Source organism: Festucalex cinctus, chromosome 14 (assembly GCF_051991245.1).
Source record: "Festucalex cinctus isolate MCC-2025b chromosome 14, RoL_Fcin_1.0, whole genome shotgun sequence".
Classification (NCBI taxonomy): Eukaryota; Metazoa; Chordata; class Actinopteri; order Syngnathiformes; family Syngnathidae; genus Festucalex; species Festucalex cinctus.
Window position 1 is genome coordinate 16,059,623 of NC_135424.1, and position 26,865 is coordinate 16,086,487.

General features: G+C 38.0%; 1 protein-coding gene across 3 annotated transcripts; it reads right to left on the reverse strand.

The window, feature by feature from the left end:
* Positions 1–25: 25 nt before the first annotated feature.
* micu1 (mitochondrial calcium uptake 1) lies at positions 26–26,600 on the reverse strand. Of its 3 annotated transcripts, none has more exons than XM_077496400.1 (13): positions 26,436–26,600; positions 23,395–23,559; positions 21,728–21,914; positions 20,254–20,416; positions 19,219–19,262; positions 17,329–17,340; positions 10,156–10,270; positions 8,373–8,455; positions 7,846–8,046; positions 5,735–5,872; positions 3,321–3,429; positions 1,248–1,337; positions 26–1,168 (listed from the first exon to the last, which is right to left on the reverse strand). In XM_077496400.1, exons 2-13 carry the CDS (start codon positions 23,556–23,558, stop codon positions 1,008–1,010), a joined length of 1,467 nt encoding a protein of 488 aa, XP_077352526.1. In that variant the 5' UTR covers position 23,559; positions 26,436–26,600; the 3' UTR covers positions 26–1,007. The 3 variants fall into 3 exon arrangements, with proteins under 3 accessions (XP_077352526.1, XP_077352527.1, XP_077352525.1); XM_077496401.1 differs by lacking the exon at positions 26,436–26,600 and adding an exon at positions 10,981–10,986; XM_077496399.1 differs by lacking the exons at positions 17,329–17,340; positions 26,436–26,600.
* Between the last annotated feature and the right edge of the window lie 265 nt (positions 26,601–26,865).

Sequence of the window (26,865 nt, forward strand, 5' to 3'; positions counted from 1 at the left end):
AAAACAAAAAGCAAGCAAGAGAATATACGATATATATAACTTAGTTTTATTTATTCTAATTTTTAATTGTTCACGAAAAATAAAGTTACCAAAGTAATTCTGAACAAAATAACGTTTTACTGCTGAAAATGAATCAATGAGTCGAACATCCTTTTCGTATTGTCAAGACCAGTACTGTGGTGGTGCACTCGGTTGCCACCAGGTGGCACAGTAATACCATTCGGTTGATAACAATTTGTACTTTTGTTGTGGTATTTCAGAATTGTCTGATGTTCGAAGTTCTCCAAAGTAAACTGACAACACAAATGGTCATTCCCTTTTGAATGAAGGACTAGAAGCCATGTACAAGTATATCACATGTTCAAAATGTACATTCTACAGCCAAAGATCGGAAAAAAATGAGACCTCTGTTTTATTTCTTGTTCATTTTGTCTGGCGCCAGTAAATGTATCAAGTGAATAAAAGAAAACATGGCATGCCTAAAAGAACAGTACAATGCCACACCATCTTATGATGATATTAAGAAAATCCTTGGAAAATGACATGATCTATTTTTGTATCTTTAATTGCACTGGACATTTAAAATGAACAATAAACAAACACGGGTGGTCTCCATTTTTTCCCATGGCTCTATAAAGCAAAAATCCAAGTCAATACAAATCTTTAATTTGCATAACGTTTCTTATAAAGTGTTTAAGTGAGCAATATATTAATACACATGAATACATTTTAGAGTGACATTAAAAAAATATTCAACAGCACAATAAGCTAACTATAGATATGCTATCAAACTTAGCTATTAATTCAGATCAATATTTTTCATATGGGTCAAATAAGACTCAAGATTTTGAGTAATGCTCCAATGAATATGGCAACAATATGTACATTTTCCATCACACAAATTTGTCTGACAGGCACACTGCATGCTTCGCGACGCCCCTCACGACTGCAGTCCTTCAAAGTGTTGAACAAAAATGTCTCTAATGGCGTCGTTCCTTTGCTCTCCATTATGTCTTTGGCATGGCAAAGTCCCAGGCGGTGTCCTGAGCGCACTTCCACATGGCGCGCACCAACCTCGTGAAGCCCATGTCTTTGGGTTTTTCCAGCCCACGCATCAGCCGCTGCTTCATAATGGCGATGAACTCCTTATTACTCAGCTCGCCGTTTCCTGAAGGGGAACGGCGGGGAGGCACTTGAGAGGGAGAAGCAAAATAAACAAGATGACTGCTTACAGAAGAGCCACCTACCGTCGCAGTCGAACAGGGCGAAGACCACGTCGCACACGTGATCCGACAGCTCCACCTTGGCGACAGTGCGGGCCACCTGCTTCATGGTGACTGCGAGGAGGAAAACCACAGAGCGGGAAACTCATTAATGGAGAAGGATGACAGCGTGTGGTGGACGCATAATTGGCAAGACGCTGCCAGTCTTTGCCTTTGGATCAGTAGCAGTGGAGTGCCACTCACAGTCCGATAGATATGGAAATGAGGACGAAGGGCTGACAGCATCAAGCGTGTACCAAACTGAGAACCAACTCTAACTGAGAGGATGATTTTGGGGCGGTGAATATGAAGACAGAAAGCAAGGAGGTGGAAAAAAGCCCCCGGCAGATGATAAAATGTTGAAAATCTATTTCATCTCATCCACAATATTGATGGGTACGCTTCAAAAGCGCATAAAACGGAAGAGCGGGAAAGATGGTGTATGAAGGAGGATGGGAGGGAAGAAAAAGTTTGCCATCAAATTAATACAAATGATTCTATTAATAGCCTTTTTTGGCCCACCTCTCCACTCTTAGGCGAGTTCCCCATTTTGTAGTACCATTTGAAAAGAATGCATAGTGACTATAGGTTATCCCCTAACAGAGTGGAATCAAAATATCCCATAATGCACCTTGAAAAATAGTGCATACCTGACCGTGACTAGATGAGCAAAAATATTGCATGATGCATTGCATCGATAAAGATAAATGATTTTCTGTTTCTTCAATATAAGTCAAGCAACATATCGCAACAGATGGCTTTGTTTGTATTCATTATTTAAATACACATATTATTGACACTCAAATTATAAATGTATGAAAATTAGGGGTGCCAGGTGATAAAAAATTTTTAATCATAATTCGCATGACATCAATAGTTAACACAATTGCAAATTTTAGTTTTTAAATGTACAATAAAATATAAGTTTTCATACTCTTGTTAACAAAAAAGTGGAAACTAATAGAAACATGGCTGCATCTTTCAGTCATTGATATAGTAATTTCATAATTCATAAAATTGAGTTAAAGTTATAAAGATGTCGTGTACTGTAAAAAAACGAGTGATCTTGCTTTGTGTTGGTCATTTTTCTGCCGCCACTAGAAGGCATAATTTAATTTACAAGACAAAAGCTCAGTGAATTTTTCTTTTCTTTATTACGAGCTAATCTTTAACATGAAGTAACTTGTAAAATTATACACATTTTTAGTCTCCACAAATATATGGGTTATTATTTCTTACTGTTAAATTTGAACGTGAACGCGTCTGCTGTGTCGCGACTGAAATTCCCCCAGTACAGGATTTCCAAGTTAGGGGCAGTCATTAAATAACACCAAACATCGTATTAACTACAAGACATTTTGAGCCCTCTATTTCATGAGTATAGTATTTTTTCTCCCCATTAATGCCCTGACGTATATGATCTGACACATGCATTGCTCGGATAATCCATTAGAGGGCAGTATCATCCATATGATGGCTTTTCCAGCGACCTTGCAAGATCGCCTCAATTGAGAGAGTAGAGAAACCCATATTATATTATTATTAATAGTGGGAAATGTTCTTTCTGATTTTTGAAAATACTATGTTTGATATCTGTTTATGATTATATTTTTGACAGTTATAAATGTACAAATTGAAAGCACCGGATGATTCAATGTGACCGGATGTATCAAATATGACAAATCAGAAGTCATATGTGGAAGTTGATTTTCCCCAAAAAATAAAAAAATAAATAAAATTGTTTTGTTTTGTTTTGTTTTTTTCAAAAAGGACCAATACTCTATTTACAAAGAATCGGAATTTTCTCTCATTATTTTCATGGTTCAGACTTTATAGGGTTAATCGCGAGTTAAAAGCATAAATAAAATTTCTTAACCTCTATGTTGAGAAATGAATCAAACACTGTTAAGTAATACCTTTCCACCAGTGTCAATCAAAACTGAGCATTATTGTTTTGGTAAGAGCAGATTTCCTAAACAACTCATATTGAGCGTGCGAGATGATTTACAGCTCTACAAGATGAAGGAAATGAAAGCAGCTGATGAAAAGTGTGTTTACCTTTATCTATGGACGCTCCGGCCATGTGGTAGAAACTCAGCGCCGTGTCTACATCGTTGACATTCTTCAGGAAGGTGAAGAAATTCTCCACCTCCTCAAACGTGATGCCCTGCGCCAAAGCATCAACAAGGCTGAATGGGATCAAAGCCAAACAATCGAAACGCCACGCAACATGTAAGCAGCCGTGACCGGCTCACGGCAAAAAGAACGCAGAGGTCATCCAAATATTGCGGCAGTTGATCTGTGTGACGCGAATGGGCCGAAGCATTGGGCATGCATGGCTGCACTGTGAGCTGTGGAGTGTCAGCAGAACAGGCCCACATGCATAATACATACGCATTACCCAGCTCAGCTTATTATCTGCGGCAAAATCGCGAGGAAAGCTGAAAGCCATTCATGTGATGTATGTTATCTCAAAAGGGGAGGTGATGCGATGTATTTTATTGCAACACCAGTGGGGATATCAAATCCTTCAGCACAACTCTCCATAGGAAGGCTTGAAGGATCATTACAGTCAAGTGCAACCAGCATGAAACCAGCACAGGACATGGAACATGTTGGGCATGACGAGTCAATGTGCACATTTACAATTCAACATTTAGAACATGGATGGGAAATTAAATGCTGGGGGGAGGGCACAATTTTTTATCAGCACTAGTGGGGGGCCACATAAGACCACACATTTCCTAATCAAATGTGTTACAATAATACTATTTTTGATATGGACTAAATATGTGCTCTTTAATATATTTAATTTTCCACAATAGCTTTTGATGCATGTATATATTAAAAATAAATAAATATCCAAATCCAACTACAAGAGTTTTCAGCAAACAACTTGATAACCTCATATTGTATATTCTTGTCTTTTCCTGTGCAAAGTGCTAGCGCATAAAAAATGAGCATTCAAGGACAGTACATAACTGCTGAACAAGAAACCAACGTTCACTCTGAATGCCATGTTTAAAAAAAAAATAAAATTTAAACCCCGAGGACCTACCAGCCAATTTTGAGCATTCTGACTGATCTTTCAAGGTTCAGAGAACATTATATTTCATCACTATGTAAATACAGAAACTACCAAATGAAAGATAAACACACCCCCCCCCCCCCAAAAAAAAAAATTAAATAAATTTCTACCTCCACTTTTCAGTAATCAGCAGTACAACATTGGTGGATTTCATCCAAATCACCTATTATGAACCAAAAATGGCAGAAAACAAGCTTTTTGTGACAGTATATTTTATGGCCACAGTGACATTTATGCTAATAATTTTTGCTTTAGTGATGCCTCTAGCATCCAAATGCTCCTTTTGTTCTATAAAATACCAACACGAAAATGTGCTTTTGATGAAAACATAATCCATTCTCACCAGTAAAATGTTTACATTTGACAAATATTACGAACTATTTGCATCGAGTGTTTAGTCATGTGTATGTGTACATCAACTCTCAAAGTGTTATTATTGAGCAACTATGTTTGACCTGCATATCATTTCAAATCCACAAAAAATTATTGAGCCTACTAACGTGGTATAGGGCAGGATAAGACCCAGGGTTAAGCTCATCTAAGACAAGTCTGCCATCTAGTTGTGATTGGTGATTTTACCATATAACTACAGTCAACCCCTGCAAATTCGCAGTTTGCACTCATTTTTTTCCATATACATACATATATATATACACATATATATATATATATATATATATGTATATATATATACATATATATATATATATATATATATGTATATATGTATATATGTATATATATATATATATATATATATATATATATATATATATATATATATATATTCATATTTTGATTTTTCACAGTTTATCCCGGAATAATTTTTCATATTGCCCCGTGTTTTTCATTTTTCGAATGCGTATCAGTGTTTTTTGAAAAAATTTGGAGGTTTGGAAGTAAATAAATAAATACACTTATTAATTTTAATGTATTTTTTAGGCACCAGTTACCCATCCCTGATTTAGAATATTTAATATTGTCTCCCTGTTCTCTCAGCCGTCAATTTCATGCACTTTAAATGTTAAGATCCGAGTTGGCGTGAGAACGGCTCACAGAAGTAAATTTAAACTGTCCCTCATGAAAGAACCTTCATTAAGTCATTTGATACTCAGTTTGGAATAAAATAAAGTAAGAAAATTAGGAGTTAAAAAAAAATAAATAAAAGTGCATGTGCTGTGTACTGATGCTCTGCATATGATCATAAGAAAAATAGAGTAACATTAGATGACAAAAAATGGGGAATGAGAGTGAAGCCTGGCCAGGTGGATAACCTTCATGTGTATTAGCTCCCCGCTAGGACTCAAAACCCCCTCAGGCACACAAGCTGTCACACATGCTTACATGTAGGACAATTAGCAAGGCTGCCACACACACAGCCTACCTGTGCATCCTTGAACATCTTCTTCAACCCCTTCTGCATCTGCTTGAGCTTCCGAGACTGAACGCCGCTGTAAGTCAGCAGCATGCCTCCAAACTGCCTCTCGGAGATTCGCCCGTCCGCCGGATCGTTGCGCTCAAACTGGGGGGAGGTGGCAGGAGAGACTGATGAGAAGTGAGTGTGGTGCACAAGAACAAACAAATTTTAATAGGCTGGCGCGGAATGATGGGAAACGGTAAATTCCGGTGTCAGGCTTCAAGTTGAATCAAGCACGGGAATGGCTGTACGGTTTTTTTCCCCGTTTTTTTCCCCTCAGAGGTAGTGGACCTTGGCTCTGTCAGGTCAATCCTGGCGATTTATATCCGCGGCAGCTTGACAGCCGCGCGGCAGCCTTCCTTCTTCGCCTCAGAATGTGCCGACCTCTTAAAATGCTAATTCCTAACACAAGGGGTGGCTTGTTACTACGCAAACGATAAGGCAGACAGGAATACTAGAGGGGCTGATCATTCAAACTAAGATGAAGCATCTCAAGTTTGTAAGGCTCGTGTCCAAAAGTAGCCTCTCTGGCAGGAAGACAAACTACGGTCATTTATACCGGATTAAAAAGAGTGAACATAGGAATTATGTAATTAAACTCTGCATTGCATGTAAAAACTTTGTACCAAACGCAAGGTAGCATGACTTGCGTTGCAGTCTATGTCACATGATGGCAGTATAGGAGTCAAAATTTATCAATTAATCGACAACTATTTTAATAATAGTATAATAATTTGCTGATTTCTGTAGTCCCTGAATAAACCAGACTGTTAAGACTCACTCTGCTCCATGTATCCTTCATTTAGTCCTTCCTCTGGTCTCTTTAGTTATCCCTAATTTGTTGGAATTTAAATGTTTCTGTTTGTAACTCTGTGGGTAGCAGGTGGTGTCTGGTCGGTGCTGGATTTCACTTTGTTTCATCTTTCTCTGATCCTTCCTCTGGTCTCCTGACAACTTCACGACTTAAGTATTCGGTTAAGGCGAAGGCTATGGGATTTTTTTTATTTATTTTTTTTAAACAGGTTTTAGATGAATTAATGAGCACAAACTCATGTGCACGCACATTTGCACACACAAAAAAAAATGATGAAAGCAATGATGATGACATGTTGAATCGGTAAGACTACCGAATGACCGAATGAACAATACCGAGCTCTCGTTAGAGAGAAAAGGAGAAATAAAAAAATAAATAAAAAAGAAACCAGAGGTTTTTTTTGTTTTGTTTTTTGTCTTAGACAACAGACATCTTTGTTTTTAAATTCTAACAGTTCAGGGAGCTACCAGACTCAGCAGCATGTCTTAAAAAGTTAAATGACCACTAAGTACAGTAAAGTAACTATTAGCTATAAATCACTCCCTGTAGTTTTGTACAATAAATAAAACGAGAAGTCAACCCTCAAAAAAAATTCTTGATCATGATGTTTTATGCAGCCCCTCTAATATACATTCAGAATTCTGGTTAATATTGCGTTAGTGGAATATGAGTTAACTAGCAAAATCCAGCAGTTTTTATCAATATCAGAAGGTGGCCATTTTGCCACTTGCTGTCGAGTAAAAATGACATCACAGTTGCTCAGATCAGATCAGCTTCAGAAAACAGGTGAGCTGTGATTGGTCATTGCCTGAGCAGTGAGCAACTGTGATGTCATCTTTAGTCGACAGCAAATGGAAAAATGGCTGTGCCGAGAGGGATAAAAATATTATCAATCTGAATGTCATGTTTAGACTAGTTAGGTCACATATAATATAATATTGCTAAGAAATGTTTAAGGTTGACTTCCCCCGAGATATTTGGCAGATAAGCAGTTATTTCACTTATGTATTTGTAAATAGAAAAACTATGCAATCCTTTAAGTTTTTCAAAATTTAATAAAAAAAAAAAAAAAGAAGCCAAATAATAACCAATTTTAAATTTTCTACTCCCATGCTAATTAACACAATCGCCATATTCTTCGACAACATCAAGCAGTAGCCATGAATGACTATAAAAGGAGAAGTTTTTTTTATGTTTATGGTTAACAATCTTTTGCTATGTCCCCCCCATTAAACCATTATCGGAAAAACGGCCTGAGTGTTACCTCCAGCTTAAGCACATCATGCTGGAGCTTCCTCTGAAACTCCAGGAAGCTGCCGATGGTGAGTTTTCCCTTCAGGTCTTCTCCAAAGAAATAGGTGGTGAGTGCCGAGCTGCAGCCGGCTGTCTTGAGAGTGTTGCCTGTGGTGGAGCGATCGCGGTGTCTCATGCCCATGCTGGTTTGAGAGCGGATAATGCTCTGGACCTAGATGGACATCGTGAAATGATAATCAAACTGTAACTATGTTGCTTTCTGTCATGCGCAGTCAGTGCATACATTTCAAATGTATCAGATCAGGTTGTTTTTAATATTAAGCTCTTATATTTTCTTGAGTTTAATTTATATCAACCTCTGAATGAAACTTTATTTCCTTCTAGCTATTATGATCTTAAAATCATCTCATTACTTTTACCGTAGACAAATGTGAAAGCCTGCGAGGAGATTTGTGCTCTCAGAGTGCTCTCGTCTTGCCTGCATTAGTGTGTGACAAGCTTTTTGCAATTAATGTTGCTGATCTCAGACAGACAAACCTGTTCAAACTCCTCCAGGTCGACCTCTCCATCACCGTTGAGATCAAACATCTTAAAAGCAATCTCAAAGTTCCTCTGGGGAGCTGCAGACCATGCACACAAACACACACACACAAAAGGAAATGCATTCTGAAATCGATAAAGTAATATGGAAATGACACATCACACTTGAGCGACCCCGAAGATCGTGAAAAAGTTCAATACTGACTCGCATCACGTTACACATCAACTGCTGCATCTTCAATCTTCAAACGAGCTCAGGTATTCTTTATCAGACGCTCTCTAATTTTGAGCCAACTATCATCCATGTGAAATAATGTCATAATTACATTGATACTGTTACATCTTGTCCTGCATTAATGTATATAAACAATAGGTGTATATAGTACATACAGTTGCTCTCACAAATTTACATGAGCACAACTGTATGGTGAGAAAAGCCTTCATGTCCATAAAATCCAAAACACAGCGGCAATTGTTTTGATGTTTTTAGAGAATTAAGTGGACACGAGTAGAGAAGAATTTTGGTGACGATAAATAGCATTTTTGGGTTATTAATCATCATCATTTTACTAGAATAAAGAGTATTTGCACATCCACTACAGTAGGTGGCAGTGGCGTTGTCAGAATCCGCAAGGGAGTATTAGCTTCTCTGCAGAGGTGTTCTTTCAACAATTTTATAGACAAATGATAATCTTTATAGTCATGGTGGAGAGGTGGGGGTGTGCGTGTGTGTGTGTGTGGGGGGGGGGGTGTCGGTGTGTGTGGGTGTGTGTGTGTGTGGGGGGGGGGGGGGGGGGGTGTCATTCTCAATTGACATCTAGTGGCAAAATGTCCGTCCCTGAGATGGCTACTTACTAGGGGTGTCAGGTGATGAAAATTTTTGATCGTAATTGCATGACTTCAATAGTTAACTCACAATTAATTGCAAATTTTATCTGTTCAAAATGTACAATAATGTATTTATTTTTCTATGCTTTCATACTATTAACATAAAAGTGGGGAAAAATGTTAGAAATATGGCTGCATTTATTCATCATTGATACAGTAATTTCATAATTTATAAAATTGAGCTAAAGTTAAAAATGAGTGTGATATTGATTTGTGTGGGTCATTTTTCTGCCACTAGATGGCATAATTACTCTTGTTAACATAAAAGTGGGAAAAAATGTTAAACTAATAGAAATATGGCTGCATTTATTCATCATTGATACAGTAATTTCATAATTTATAAAATTGAGCTAAAATTAAAAATGAGTGTGATATTGATTTGTGTGGGTCATTTTTCTGCCACTAGATGGCATAATTGCATTTGTAAGACAGTTTATATTAAAAGCCATCTGATCTTTAATGAAGTAACTTTTTGCACATTTTTAACATTGTAAAATACATCTTGACCCAAGTCTCCACAAATATATACATTATTATTCAATTTATTACTGCAAAATTTGTCTGTTGTGTTGCGAATGGAATTCCCCTGTAGGCATTCCAAGTAAACGCGGTCATTAATCGCGTGTTTAATTATATAAAAAAAATAAAAAATAAAAAAAAATTGTGCCGTTAAAGGAACTTTTAATTAATTCACTCCTTTTGACACCCGTACTAATAACAGGTGGTTTTTGCTGTTCAATTCATATTCCAGCATAGGGTTGCATAGAACATATAATAAAGAACATTTTAGGGTTAACCTTCCCTTTAAATACATGACAGAAAAGATTTGAGAGATGAATTTGAGGAATGTTGGTCAAAAGAACAAAAAATAAATAAATAAATCTGCACTTACTGGACAGCACAGTGGTGAGGAAGATGTAGTCCGAGAAGGAGATGAGGCCACATTCTCCCAGCGTATAAAAAATGCTGTCTTCATCTGCAAACTTTTCCCTCTCTTGGGCTATCTTCTGCTCAAATCGCCCGAGGCAAACAAAAGAAAACATATTAAAAGAGTGTACTTTATTCAGAACAGGCCTTATAAGCTTTCAGTGTCTATGAGATTTACACCCGTTGCAGGCTACCCTCAAAGACAAAAAAATAAAAAATAAAAAAAATACAAGAGAACCAGTGTGCATTGGACTGAATATGTTATGATGATTAAGTGCAATATCAGTCATGCAAGTGCTGCATACACATGAGGCTATTCAGGCAGGTGAGGTTGGTGGTGACAAATAGTTAGTGTGCGTACAAATTGTATATACCAGAGGCCGTACTCACAGTGTGGAATAGACACAACAAGAGAGGAAACATCACAAGACCGCAGCACAAAACATACGCACTACTGATAATACATCTGGAACACAAACCAAAAGGTATTATTACAAACAAAGGGATTTCGGTTTCACACACACACACACACACACACACACATTTATACACGTGTACACGCAAACACAGATAACGCTGATTTTTTTTTCGGTTAGCATGTGTATAATTACAGCCTTGCATGAGAGTGTGAACTAATCACATGCACACTCGGTGAAGAAAAGGCTAAATAGATAAGACGGTTGCCCACTAGTGGGCCGCTCCACCAAATAAGAGTGGAAATATAATAGACGGCGCATGCCTTGGGAAGGGAGAGGTCAGAGGTTGCACACTAAAACCCTGGTGGAGTTACCTCCGTCTGTAGGAGGTCCATTTCAGAGGAAGAGGAAGGATGAGAAAGAACTGTTAGAGAATAGCATGGCCTCTGCCGTTTTAAGCAGGGTCTTGAATGATGAAGACACACATGGATCACACCCTCTTTCTTGCACACAAGACAAATGCACACATCTACACGAAGAAAACATTTCGTATAAAAATAAAATGAAAACAATGATAATAAAAGACCACCCCAGAATACAACCGATTTATCATTTGGTAATGGCCAGTGGAGCTTGAGACTCTCAAATCTTATTGCGCCACGGTATTATCACATTGTCCATCGTACAGTGGAACCTCAAATAACATTTGGGAGCTTGACAAATTTGGCATACAGTAATTTCTTTTTAAAATGACAGGACAGTGGTAGGAAAAGAAGAATGTTGTGAGAGAGGAAGAACATCCGCTGGACATTACAATGCATTACTGAATGTTTCAGTATTACAAATTTCACATGCTGATTTGTTCCTGGATGTGACTGTCGGTCTTCTGTGAGTGACTATCAATTTCTCAAGGAGAGTAAATACATACACTGCTATGTCAGCATCTTGCCCTACCCGCCAATTGACTAGCGACTTAATTTATGTTGCATTTGATTATTAGTTGATTTAATTTTAAACGTGTGGCAATTAAAAAATTGCATCAGCAACAATGTTTCATATTAGGGCTGGGCGAGTACCGATAACAGCATCAGCTGCCCCCTTGTGGCCGCTTTAAGATCAAGAACTGGAAATTACAAGAATAGAAAATTGCAATTATTTTCATTCATTTTCAGAAAAATTAATCAGGACATATAGGTCTTTCTTTAAACTTATCTGTTATTTGTTTTTTGGAGAAATGTTATGTATTAAAAGTGGTATCAGTACATGGTAATGGTATCGGTGACTGGTCAAAAGTACTTAAGCCGGTATCGGTCTGAAAGAAAGTGGCATCGAACATCTCTATTATCCATCCTTAAGTTTAGAGAGTGTTTTGATGAGTTTATTGTAAGACGAAATAATACTCAAAACATTTAATGACATGATAGTTTGCTCTGGAATGGATTCTACCAACTATAATTATTCTCAAATTGATTTTTTTCTTTGCTAATCACAAAAAAATGCATGGATTGTGTTTGATCTTTGAGATTATACTCTAGAGTATATTTTCAAGTAGGGATGTAACGATACCGGCAATATCGTGATATTGTGATATTAAAACTGCCACAATATCGTCGTCGTCATGTTCACGATATTTAAAATGTCACACATCTGTTAAAAAAAAAGTCTGGTTGATTTCCATTGGTGCAGTTGTAGCGCCCTCAGGGGGCTAGTTTTTTAGTGCAGTTTAATTTTCATTAGGGATGTTTTGGCCCTTCTATGTTTAAAAGACACTAATTGTCAGATGAAGGGGAACGTAATATGCTTGTGAAGTGAGTCAATTTGTGGAGGAACTCAATGTGTGCTTGCAATAGCGAGTAAGTCCCTCAATATTAAGTCTTATTAGACTGGAGATAGTTTATATGTATTGCTGTTATGTACAAAAGCACAATATTGTTCTTTTTTATATATTTTAAATATCGCCAACCTCCACACAATATCATGATAATTAGCGTATTGTGAGCTTCATATCGTGAAAAATATCGTATCGCGATATTTGGATGTCGTTACATCCCTATTCGAAAGTGGTTTCAATTTGACATACATATATTGATACAAACATTTTGAGACTAAACCAGATCGATCCCTCATCTTTTTAACTCTCTCCTCATAATTTAAACAATTCATAAAACAGTATAACATGACAACGAATACAGACTACAATCCAGCCGGGCCTGCAGCTTGAATTCATATAAATGTAAATTGAAGATGAAAAATATCAAGGAGGCTGATCACACTGCATTCATTGCACCTGGGCCTTCCTAACTATAATGTAGATCTATATCTTTCATACATACAGATTAGTGTACAATAATAGTTGTGATTGATTGACCAACAGGTATAAGTCAGAAAAACAGAGAAAGGCGTTAAGAGAAAAAAACAAAACCATTACTCCCAGTTTAGCAATGACTTTAAGGTAAAGGCTAAATACAGAAATACATAAAATAAAATGAATAGAGGTTGGTTTTGGGCCACATGTATACAACATTGGTAAAAGGAGAGGCTCTGATGTCAGACCACTGATCATAAAAAGCTTCTTTTTTTTCCCCCCCAAAAGGTCAAATGCAATTAAATAAAAACTTAATTCAGGTTTAAAAAAAAAGAAAAAAAAAAAAAAAAAAAAAAATCCAAATTCCTAGAAATTATAGTCTGTATTTAGCGGCAATTGTAGTGTTATCTCTAATTACTGATCCGCAAATGACTGTAACCCTCATTACTAGTCCTCAAGCTAATTAACAGATAGCGCTTCACTTGACAGAGCGTGCCTACTGATTGGTGTCAACATCACAGCTGTCAGTGTAAATCTGAGCATGCTTCCTTATTAAATATCGGTGCTAAGCCAGCTCTTGTGTTCATACCGATCTCTCTGCATCGACCTAAGCTTATGGCTGCATGAAAATTATGAGTGCAACTGACGAGTCAAGGCACAAACAGTTGTGACAGAGCTGCTGACGATGATGTCAAATGACTCACAGTTATGTATAACCATACAAGTCGCAGGAGGTTGAGAGCTTAGTCAAGGCTAATTTCCTCTGGTTTCCTAGCAGCCTGAGCATTGCGCTCGACACATTTGAACTAAATTCAAAAGTCCAACAAATCAGATTCATCGTTCAGAGGTCTTGCCAGCAGCTCGTACGCCAACTGGCACTTTCTGATTATATCACATGAGGCTACACAAATCTTGCAAGATGACATACGTACATGTTCCAATACCTGCTGAAACATTTGAAAACATTTAAGCTAAGCTTACAAATTTCGTTGATGATGGTGAAAGGATGAATATTTCTGACACGTGTGTGTTTTCTTTTTTTAAAGGGAAAGTCACCCCCCAAAAAAATAAAAAAAATAAAACAAAATGACACTATGTCCTATGCAGCCCCACTAGGCTAAGTACAGTATTCTAGTTAATATTGTGTTCGTGGAATACAAGTTAAGCAGCAAAATCCAGCAGTTGTTTTTTTTTTTGTCAATATCAGAAGGCGGCCATTTTGCCGCTTGCTGTTGAGTGAAAATGGCATCATAGTTGCTCAGGTATCAGGTAACAACCAATCACAGAAAACAAATTCAGAAAACTGATGAGGTGTGATTGGCCGTTGCCTGATACCTGAGCAACTGTGATGTCATCTTCAGTCGACAGCAAGTGGTAAAATGGACGCCCCCTGAGATGGATAAAAATGGCTGCATTTTGCTTCATGACTCATATTCCACAAATGTAATATTAATCAGAATGTTATGTTTAGACTAGTGAGGTCACATAGAACATAGTCAAGAAATGTTTAGCGTTAACTTCCACTTTAATGAGATATTTGTCAGATAAGCAGTTATTTCACTTCTGTATTTGTTAAATAAATTGAAAAACTATACAAAAATAAAGATGACAGGTTTACAAAATTATTAAGTTGAATGCCTCAAAAGTGTTAGAATCTCAAAAGTCAATATGTGTGACTTCAATGTTCCTTTCTTTTGAACTTGTTTCCTTACAATGCCAAAACAAAAGGGTGGCAGCAATGACAAAAATGAAATGTATCGCTAACCATAGAACAAGAAATGTCACTTGTTCCCAGACCTCCATCCACGCATGATTAGAAAACTAGCTTCTGTACTTGAACACATACAAACAGAATGTCTCTCTGACCTGATAGGTTAAATGCTTCGATGCAATAATATTTGGGACAAAATTACCGCAGACAGCATGTGGGTGGATGTGTGGGTATAGAGAATATATTAACTGTCTGTGTTTGGTCCTTAGAGAACTGACAGAACAGGTGTGCTGTTAATAGCTCATGATTATTCTGGGAACACGAAGAATTGATTCTGATGCAGAATGTGCCGCCGACATATTTCGGTTGCTGAGAAATGGCAGCTGCCTCACAAGCCCTCTGATAAACCATGTGACCCAAAACCTCTTGTAGATCAGCACAGCAAACAGGGATGAAGGTGAAATTATTATGTAACTGTTTTATGTGATATCCATCGACAGATATGAAGTTGTTGAACACGTGGAGGAACATAGCGATTTAAATTAAGCCCAACAAGAAGCCTGCTGGAACTTCCTGTGAAATCAGAATGAGTGAACATGATAACAGCTCGGGTGATAAGAAATTAAACGCACACACGCACGCACACACAAAATCTCAGTAACACTGACAGACGCCGTGACTTTCATTCAGAAGGCCACAGCATGAACAGTTTCGACCAATTTTAAATGTACATAATTCCTTCCTTGAGTGATTTTACACCATGCTCTTCAGGCATCATGCAGTAGTGACATCTGAACAATCCAAAAGATGAATTGGTGAAGCACATCGAAACAGCCTCAGTGCTAGCTAACAGAGCAAATTCCTGGGTCCTAAAGCCCCTGTGTTGCCACCATGCGTAGAAAGAGGGCGCCGCCACCAGCTACTTTCTGAGGAAGACACTGGTAACAGGGCATGCTGAGGAAATGGGTGCCAAACCAAAGCACGAAGAAAGCTTCTGCTCATAACTCTTAGAAACGAAATAGAAGGAGATGAAGGAGAAAATTATTTATCAAGAACAAGAGTGCAGGGGAACAGCAATGTTACGATTTATAAATTTGAAACTTTTGCAGTTGATTTATAGAATCTAACTTTAGTTGCTTCTCCGTTCTGCTGCAGAAGTGTTTTGTAATTCTAAGGGAAAGTGGAAAGTTTAAGTTTGAATAATTTAGTAAGGTTGATATAGCAGACAGCTGCAAGTTCCAGGTTTACACAAAGAGCACTGGGGAGATCTGTCATATAATTGCCAACAAAGAGTTTCAGTTAATATAATGCTGAAACACTAGACAACGCGTTTTGTGTCACCATCAACAACTGACGCCCCCTCATTATTAAGAGGTTTTAACCTGACTGAGCTGCTCCAGACCAAATAGAGTTTATACATTTTCCTACATTTGGTGATGCATTGCATGCAGGTAACTCTCACATTACCTAGTGTTGTCCAAAGATACTTGAGTTAACATCCTATTGTGTAACAGTAGCAAAAATTAACAGAAGGACAGTGTGGTAAAATACCGTGACTAAAACAACATTCAGTTATACAACAATCCTTACGCTAGCAACTTGACAAGTGGCCACCATCTTTGTGGAATTTCCCTAAAAACATGAAACGAGCACTTAAAATGTTTCTAAAGCCTCCATAACAAATAAATTCAATAAATAGCTATTAAGCAACTCAAATGCTAACATAGCAACAAATGTCCATCATATATGAAAGAACACCACGCTTATGTAGGGTTTCACACAGCTATAGCACCAGTTCAAGTTTGCACAATGTGTACCAAGGTGTCTCGACAAACAGGCCACAACATTTACTTTACTGCCATTCAACACTGGAATGCTTTCCCAAATGAAATAAAATTTCTGAGACATTGTAGTTTTTGGTCAAGATTTCTGCTTTAAAAAAAAAACAAAAAAACTTAAAGCTGAAGTAATTGTTAAATTAATATAATTAGAATATACAAATTTTGATCCATTACAAGACTTTTGTTGATTCTGGACCCCATTGGAATTGGGTCTCAAATGATATTTCAACATCACGCTTTAACCCATAAAAAGGTAAAAAAGATTTTTTTTATCAGGATTTTTCATCATTCATATACAACATAAAACATTTGCAGTTACGCTATTTTAAAAAACTATCCAAGAAAAAGCTTAAAAATGTCAGAGCTTTTACATTATATTTAATGCAAATAAGATTTTTCAACCATTTGTAGTGACCGTTTCCCAAGATAATTGTAGCCAATGTTACTAAAGACTATCAGTGGTGCGGTATCCCAACTCCAGCCATCAAAACCATCAAGTAAAATGAACCTTTTTGCAGACAAGTAGGAGTATACCCAATTTAAGCCAAATCCATCCAGTAGTTCCAGAGCAATAGTTATTACTGAAATTAATTAAATGAAAAGCCAAATTCCTGTTACCATGGCATCCAATGCTGAGATTTTGAAATTTTCTAAATGAAAATATGAAATATTAACAAATAGGTTAACTGTTCCCCTGCACTAAAAAGTGGCTGTCCGCATTAGGAGGGAAGAGTGAATAATAAAAAGAGTATAAACAAACAGGAGAGGCACACATGGACTAAAAGAACCACGAGGATTAAGTTTTGACTACAATGTGCAGCGTTTCATTCAGGTGCACACATGCCGCTGAGCACACACCCCATACCTGCCAGAAGTCCTGAAGAGGGGGAGGGGCAGAAGCAGGGTTGGGGCAAGGACGATAGAAGAAGCAAGGAAAAGGGAGCGGGGAGGTTTTGATTGGAAAATAGGGGGTAGCAGATGGAATGATTGGGGGACGGGGGGACGGGGTTCAAGACAGACAAGGTGAAGATTTTGAAAGAAGGGGTTATGAGGAAGATAGTTATTAACAAGGAGGGGAAGAGAGAAAATGGAGGGATTACTTGTTATGAGAACGAGCCGGAAGACAAAAGCATGACAGAATCAACAACAGTAAGAAGAAAAATGGTAACAGCAGGTTACAATGTTAAATTGTGGTGATGATAAGTACACCCACATCAATATGGCGGGTGGAGAAAACACAATGATGGACACAATAACATAGCGTGTTAAGCAGAGACATGAAATCCTGTTAATACTTTTAGAATACCTCTCTTAGGGTAGGAAAATAAAACACATGGTGAGTCAGTAAATACATTAGTTGTTCAGTCACAGTCACACTGGGTGTGTTGCGTTTGCCTTAAATGTAGGCTGAACCTGGAGAAAAAGAGCAACAACCAGAGAGGGACTATTGAGGTGCATATAACATCCATACTAGTTGAAATTCTTCCACTTAAGGGAGGCAAAATAGGGCCGCAGCTGCAAATCTTGTATTTGTTTTTATTTTATTTTATATCATGTGACAACCGAGACAGTGATACTATTTTTAGCTTGGTATTTGACTCCTCTGCCAATGACTAAAGTCTATCAAAGTAGCCAAATCCCACCTGAAAATTTTGCTTCACCCTCGAGCTACAACGCTTCAGGACACACACAAGGCCATAGCCGTTTCATCTACGCTTAATGTGGCTATGGGCAAAAAAAACAAAAGGGCGGGCAGAGAATCGTCGGGGAGCTCTTTGGCCACACTGGAGGGGAAATCTCAAACAACAAAAGCTAAATGCAGTATCAGACAAATCCATGTGGGCAGAAATTTGGCCTGCACATAAAGGCAACACATGGTCTTAAAAAAAAAAAAAAAAAGGGACAAAAGAGGCTAAACAATGAACATAATGTATTGCTGAGCGTTGCACAAACTACAGAATGTTCCTTTTCAGTAAAGAATAGCTCAAACTCTTATGTACTTAAAGAGGGAAATTAAGAAAAAAGCAAGACAGAGAGAGAAATAGAACAAAGAGAGAGAGTGAAACACAAAGAGAAAGATAGAGAGAGAAGGAGAGAGAGAAAGAGAGAGTGATAGAGAGAGAGAGTGATAGAGTGATAGAGAGAGAGATAGAGAGAGAGTGATAGAGAGTGATAGAGAGAAAGATAGGGAGAGATAGAGAGGGAGAGATAGAGAGATAGAGATAGAGAGGGAGAGATAGAGAGGGAGAGATAGAGAGGGAGAGATAGAGAGGGAGAGATAGAGATAGAGAGCGAGAGATAGAGATAGAGAGGGAGAGATAGAGATAGAGAGGGAGAGATAGGGATAGAGAGATAGAGATAGAGAGGGAGAGATAGAGATAGAGAGGGAGATAGGGATAGAGAGATAGAGAGGGAGAGATAGAGATAGAGAGGGAGAGATAGATAGAGAGGGAGAGATAGAGAGGGAGAGATAGAGAGAGGGAGAGATAGAGATAGAGATAGAGAGAGATAGAGATAGAGAGATAGAGAGAACAAATGGACCATAGTGTGTGTGACTGGACTAACAATTTAAGTTATAAGCAACAAAGTTACAATACAATTAAACTTAAAATTAAGGCACCACTATAGCAAAAAATAAAAAAATAAAAAATCCAGATCAAAGCACTAAATATACACACATGGTATATAAAATAAACAAAAAAAAACAAACTTATAGCTAGATTCAACCCTCATCACCATGACATCCAAATCTTACCTTTCCATCATAGCGTTTCACAACAAACTGGTCAAGCCCAAGATCTGAAAAAAGAAAAATGCCTCACATCAGAAGAGACACACTACAAGTACAAGATGTGATGCATTGCAGCATGACATACAGCAAATGGCACTAACATTTTTCTAGCTCTGGAGATCACTGACATGTGCAAGTGAATAATAACGGTCATCAACAAACCATTTCCACATAGCAAATTGTTTAAAGGAATCATCGGCAGTCACATTCAAGACATGTGATCATTCGTCAACACTCGTCTCTGAATACAGTTCTAATACTGCAAGAGTTGTAAGATGCCATAAGAATGTCAACAAAGGGATTAAAAAAAAATATTTATCAATATAATGTCAGTCCATCCACGTTTCCACGAAGGAGACCATTACCGTTTGCTTTGCATCATCTGGCTTGGATTAGCAATCATGACCAGGCTTATTTTTCTACCAAAGGGAAACATTGATCATTTATCAATTCCATTGATCATTAACTGTTATCACTCCATTAAAAAAAAACTACAATGAGGCTAACATAGTGGATAGTGTGTCAGACATCTTGTCTATACCGCATACACTATTATTTGGCCATAATGACCAAGCGCGCGTTGGGTTTTTCGAAGATCAGGATGAAACAAAAGGCAGAATATGTAGTTTTATTTATGTATTCAATGAAATCAACTCAGGTACAGTACTTACAAGAAGAATTGTGCCCATAAAGCCAATTGCACACATGTACTGACATGACACTTTCATCACATATTTTATTTACAGCCATAAATGACAAGCATGAAACATCAGCATTTAATTTGCACCCCACTCTTCCTTATGATCATGAACTCTGCAACTACTTTCTTTCATAGCTTATTATGGAATGCAGGACAAACAAGGGCACACCTCTGTCTGTCTAAGCACCAAACCGGAGGAGAAATGAGCGGGAACAACAGAAAATGATGCATAAAAGGTCATAAAAGGGCTAATTTCTGTGACAAAATTCAGCTGTGATGATGGCAGAAAAGTGACTCACTCTCTGGCTGCTTCTCATTTGGCGTGATGGAGCGTATAAAGTCCTGGGGCGTCATGTAGACCTCAGCATCTCCATGCTCACCAATAATCTTCAAGGTGGCAAAGTAGCGGAAAATCTTGTCCGGGGTCGAGTAGGCCCGAATTCTATTCTCGTATTCCATCACCTGCCAAACACAGTAAATGTTCCTCACTTGATAGCTCAAACAAGAGCAAGTAAAAAAAGTTACTACTTGTATATTTTTCAGTTTGATTTGGCAACTATCTAAAAAAAAAAATGTATAAATTAATTTTGACTAATGATAAGATTGCGTACCCTTTTAAGCACAATCAATGCAAACATGCTGGGAAAATAAAATTGTGACGTGCGCTGAACACAAACACAAATAAATCTCAACAATAACCCAATGTAACACCCACCCCTAGTCGCTTAAAAGCAATAATAATGTGTACAACAGTCATGAGCCCATTAATGTTTGTTTAGTCACCCCCATTTCTGGAAAATGCTTGAAATTGGAGCAGCACTGCAGCGCATTTCACAATGCAGCAGCTGTTCAGGGACACACACAGGCAGTTTATTCCATGTGACACTGAATGACTGAGTGGACTACTTAAACACTGTGGGGAAAAACATTGTTAAGATTTGACTTTCTCAGGTTGTAACACACTGATTTAATAAGAGACATGCACAAATAGAGTTGGAAAACATGACTCAAGAGTTTGTTCACACTATTTACCAGACATTACATTGGGAATATCCAAGGAAGGAGGGTCTAAGTAACAACTGGTGTGAGCGAGGGGTTTAAAAACAGAGATGACAGAAATGCCCTTGGTAGCAATGTAATCGCCCTCATCCTCATGCTCATGCTCTGGGCTATGGCTTGCTCAGCCCCACTAGTTGAAATTGTTCTGTGGACGACTCATTCTTTTTTTGCTTGCACATGACATTACGTCGCATCTGAAGTCAAATTCAAGTCAACTTAGTTTTACATGCTGATTTGAATGTTTGAAAACCAGAAGGTAATAAGTAAAAATCATGTGAAACTCCAAACCTATTCTTCATAGACATGTTTTATTTGATGTGGTGACCCCTGACTGAACAAGACCATATTCACAATAACTATTTTGCAATCTGTTGGTTAATAAAACTGTGACATGACTCAAATACAGTCAGACATTTCCCCAGACATTTCAGCAGAAGCTGAGACTTTTTGCACCATTTTACTCATAAATCCCCATTCCATTGACTGATGTTCCAACAATCAACCAGCTGTAAACAGAAGAACAATTAATCTTCTTCTGCGCCCCAATTAACAGCCCTGTTGTTTATGATGACATAAATGCAAGCTGATTACATCTGTAAAATATTCTGTCAACACACTCTGATGTAGCATATTGCTGCAGAAGCTTTTGATGAACCATTCAGGGAATCAAACGGGAGAATGGCTGATTGGTGGGATTGACTGGTTATTGATTACCTTGCGGTCACGGAATCCGGAGCGTTGCTTCTTTTTTTTCCCTTCTCCACTTTCAGTCTTGGCCTCGTCATCACTACTGCTGGCCTCCACTGATTTCTCCGACTCGGGGTCTGAAGCCCTCGCAAAATCAGCTTCTCCATCTTGTGGCTGGGAATGTCGGACGTATGGCCCTGCATCAGCATACGCTCTAGTTTTGGACAACAGAAAGATTCGAAGTAGATGAAAAACTGTGGGAAATCTGGTGGTTAAACATCGACGTGCATGTTACAAATACAGTTGAACCTGTCAGGAATATGATGGATTATGTGGACCATTGTATTGGTGTTAAATACAGTTAAAATAAAAGCGCCATATTGTGCCCCAGACCACAATTTCTATATCATAATTGACAAATCGAAACAATGGTGAACTGAGACAGTATGGGGTGGGCTGAATAAAAATTTGGTTTAATGAGACACAAACAGAACAGCGACTCGGGTGAGAGCCTGGAAACACCCCACGGCGTCATCCATCATCCTGGCTCTTGCAAGACGGTTATTGTATGACCATTGGGATCTCGTGTCAACAGTTGAATACCCTCTTCACCACTTTGTCTTAAACAAACACCAGTCTACTTAGCATCGGACAGCAATCAAAACACACTGCGCCACATTTTACAAGGGACTAGTCAGTAGCACTAGGTGCCATATGAGGTGTCATGAATGTGGTTGGTAAATCGCATTTTAATTTGTCACAACTATAGATGAGTCACATGACTTGTGTAAGTCATTTAACTTATTTGCTCCCAAAAACGTATAACCCCGTTTTATTTTAAATATTGCCATAGTCCCAAATATTTACATGTATTTTTTTTTATTTGTTATGATTTTTTGTAATGCTAGATCATACATAAGGCTTTGATGTAGCCTCTGCCTTGAAGCGGTCGCTTAAAGCAATGGTAGTTGTTACAAAAACAGCCAGCAGGTGGCAGCAGAGTATAAGAGACCAACCAGGACCATGTTGCAACAACTTCTTTTCCCAGTGTTTTCAACAGGTTTGTGAATAATGAGGAAACTTAGCTATATTCTAATGCTAATTTCTGCAAAACTTAAACAAATGAAAAGAAGAAGAGACTCTAATCTTTCTTTTGGTAGGTTCCATGTTTTTATAGAACACAATATTCTATGGGCCTTGCAAGATCAGTTAGAATCCAGTAGACTTAGACTTAGACTTGACTTTATTGATCCCTTTGGGATGGCTCCCTCTGAGAAATTTACATGTCCAGCAGCAATGAGAACAGATAATAAAATAAAAATAATTCAATCAATCAATAAATAAGTAAAACAGCCGGGAGTGAGGAGGGCTGCTTCAGTGAAAATGGCTGGGAGTGAATAAGTTAAAATGTGAATGCACTGTGTGTGTGTGTGTGTGGGTGGGGGGAACGACACAACCGACTATGATGTTGTGCTATTCGCCCATGAATACAAGCTTAGTAGGGTGGACAATTTGGAATACGGCACGGTAATTGTGCTGTTTTATTTTTTATTATTTTTTTAAATATTTATTTCAAAAAAGTATTCAATTTGAAATTGGCTGCCTCATCAGAATTTCTTTAGCCTAAAATTTATTTTATTTAGACATATGGTCTTGATGTTGACGTTAATCATTCGCTATGAACTCAATCATACCTTTTCCAGAGCAGTCCAGCACTAGCAGAGACACCAGTTACACCGACCAGAGCTGCCAACATCACCCTCCTTCGAGCTGACCCTCTCACTGCCCCACTGTGGTAGCGCCGGGACAAGTGTGACACGCCAACCCAGACAGCGGACAGAGCCCGCAAGCGGAACATTCTGCATAGAAGAAGAGTGTCAAGACAAAACACTTATATTGAAGCAAACCCTTGCTTTGTTTACATACAGTATATAATCCTAAAAATTAAGCGGCAACTTTATCTGCTTCTGTGATAGACTACTGTAGTACTACCATAAAGATAAATAATGGCTGCCTACTGCACTTCAGGAATAGGCATGACTGCCAAAGTTATACATATGAATTTAATTAAGAATAAATGTAATCAACCTCAAGAGGCAAATTTTTGTGTTTAAAAAAAAAAGAAAAAAAAAAAGGGTGAACTCTTTAGGTATAATGTTACCTTTGACAGCTAAATTTTGAAGCGGGCTGTCAGAAAATTCATCACTGTCAGAAGATGAGACAATTAAACATCTGAAGATCCATAAAGCACAGGAGATGAAGCATCATGACAAATATCAATATCCTGCTGACAACAATTGTCAAACTGAAGATGTAAATTATGAAGGGAACGGATACTTTAAAAAAATAAAAATAAATAAAAATAAAAAAATAAAAGTATAATAGAGCCAAACCACCTAAATAAAAGTTGTTGACCTGAAAGGGTTGCTTAATGTATGAGTGAAAAATGGTTGCAGTTTCTGTGCCCAGCTTTAGAACATTAATCAGCATTTAACTGAAAAATATAAACCATGACACAAATAGGCAGACAGGTCAGGCATAAATAATAACTAAAAGTAAAGTTAAAGGTTAAAAAAAAAAAAAAGATCAATTTCCCTCAAATTGATCTTTCGACTGAGCAGCCAACTTTGACATGCGTCTACTGAACTGGAAAGTAATTCATTTCGTAAAGCCTTACAAGCTGTGAAATGCCTTTTTTTTTTCTCTTTTTTCTTAAGCCAAGACAAAAATAGTTCTCAAGTCATAGCCAAACAACACCAAGTAAGCAGCCAGTCACACCTTGTTTACACTATGACCAGTCAAGCATGAACACGTTTCAGGCTTGTCTTCTAGCAATGCTAAATAGTTTGATTTTCTAAATATATTTTCTAACAAGGTTTACGGTATCACAGTAAAGACTCAAGCCCAAATTGCCCTGCAGTTCCCAGCCATACACCAACACAGACTAATTAACATGGAGAAAAAATTAATCTTTTTGAAGAGATGTGATCAACGTTAATTCAGCTTGTGCTTGATTCTGATAATATTTGTAAAGCTGATAACAATCAATGTTCCTTTTGGTGTTCTGATGATGGTTTTAACTTAGGTAGGTGGAACCTCCAAGGTTGAACATACACTCTTAATGGTCAAGCCCCAATATGTTTGAAGAAAAAAAAAATCCCCATGCGAAACAGAAATAATATTTAAAGTAGAAGAATGTAACAACTGTGCAATGTAATAAGAATACAGTCCATCTGAACAACCCAAACCGTAGGACCTAAGCAGACAACTTATAGCAAACACTAACTTTAGTAGTCGACTGCCTGGCCTTTGGTGTCTCTTCAACACCACAATCTTCACTCACTGGCGCCTTCTGCAGCAGAAGGAGAAGCAGCTGCTCACTCATCCCTGTGGCTACCGACGGTCAACTCCTGACTCAACTTCGTATCATTTCCAGCTGGCACGGCACTGAAATACTCTTGTCTCCTAGATACTGAAATTTAACAACAAATTGACTCCCTCACCCACTGCTGCCAAGAAATTGTTGGATGGCTGCACTGCCACAAAACTTCCTGTCACAAGTTTTCTACTCCCGGGCTAGTCACTTCATCCTTTCGCTCTGGTTAAACATATGTTGAGTGCAAATCCAATCATACGAACCTTTGTGTGAACTAAAACTGCTTCACTAAGAAGGTTTGGTGCACTTGCAAGTGAACTCTGCCTTGCGCCGTATACTTCACTTGAGCTCAAATATGAACGTTACATGAACCAAAGGTTATTTTGACGCAGTTTTCATGCGGAACACCATTCCTGACACAACCGTCAGCTAGAATCCAAACTACTTAATTTGCATGAAAGGAAGCAGCAGATAACATAACACTACTAGAGGGCATCTTACCTGGTAAAAACAGCAAACTATAAATATCCTATTCACACAGATTTTACACAAACTACCCAACCAAAAAGTTACTTTGACGCTCACTGAACTGATTGTGAGGTCATACTTTACGTTTTCTGACCTTATTTTCCACTAGTCAGTGTTTAACTGGATTGAGATCTTCTACTGTAGGTGGCATGGTTGCCAAGTGGTTAGCACATCCACCATACAGTCCAGAGGTTGTGGGTTCAAATTGTCTGTACTAGGTAGCAGGTGTGAATGGTTGTTTGTCTATTTAAGCCCATCTCTCAGCCAAAGTCATCTGGGCTCCTGCACATATGTGACCCTATTAGCGCTGCAACAAAATATCGTCATCAGGATAATGCCACGTGCAATATGCACATTGCAAATATGTGCAATATATTAAGGGACTGAATTGTACTTTACTCCTTAGTTCTTTAAAAATGTACTCTGAAAGGTACTACCCACCTGCAAGGCAATGGTTTAAGAACTTTTCATACAGACTTCTATAAAAATAAGTGGGAATGATAATTGCAAAGCAAAACGAATGGAAGTGGACTCAATGTCTTACTGCATCATCTCATCTTTTAATCTGAGCATTAAACATACATACGAACTTGTGAAAATGAAACCCATCTTGGTCTCACAAATCAGATCAGTATCTGCTAACGATTTAGGCATTTTTCGAGGAACAATCCAAATTGCGCAGCTTCATTTGATCGTGATAACTGTGCCTCGAATCCAGCATAATATGTAGAGCTCTGACAGCTAACGCTGACTAGCTACAGTAAGGTGGTGCCGTTTGACTCTCCCCGGTTACAGAGAGACCTACCGCTAGGAAGACACAAGGGTACTTACGTGACTGGCAACACAAAAACCACTCGGGGGGGAATAAAAATGTCGTCGGCGTTTCAGAATGCGTCTTTATACTGGGAAGTCTGCATAAAAAATAGATGCAGTGCACAGCAGCAGAGCAGCGAGCGCACTTCCGTGTTCCCAGCGAGACGTCAGATATGGGGAGGGGCTTCATCATCCACGTCTCATACGTCAGCGAGAGGATGGAATTATTATTTTTTTTCAGTCATTCATTCGCTTCAATTTATCGTCATAATTTCCAAGAAATAGCAAAAGCAAAAGTATGTATGTAGTATGTACCAAAGTAGAGGTGCAGATACTGATATACCGATACTATAGATAAAACCTAACTAACTAACTAACTAACTAACTAACTAACTAACTAACTAACTGGTAAAAGTAGAGGTACAGATTCAACTCCTTAAATAAGTAA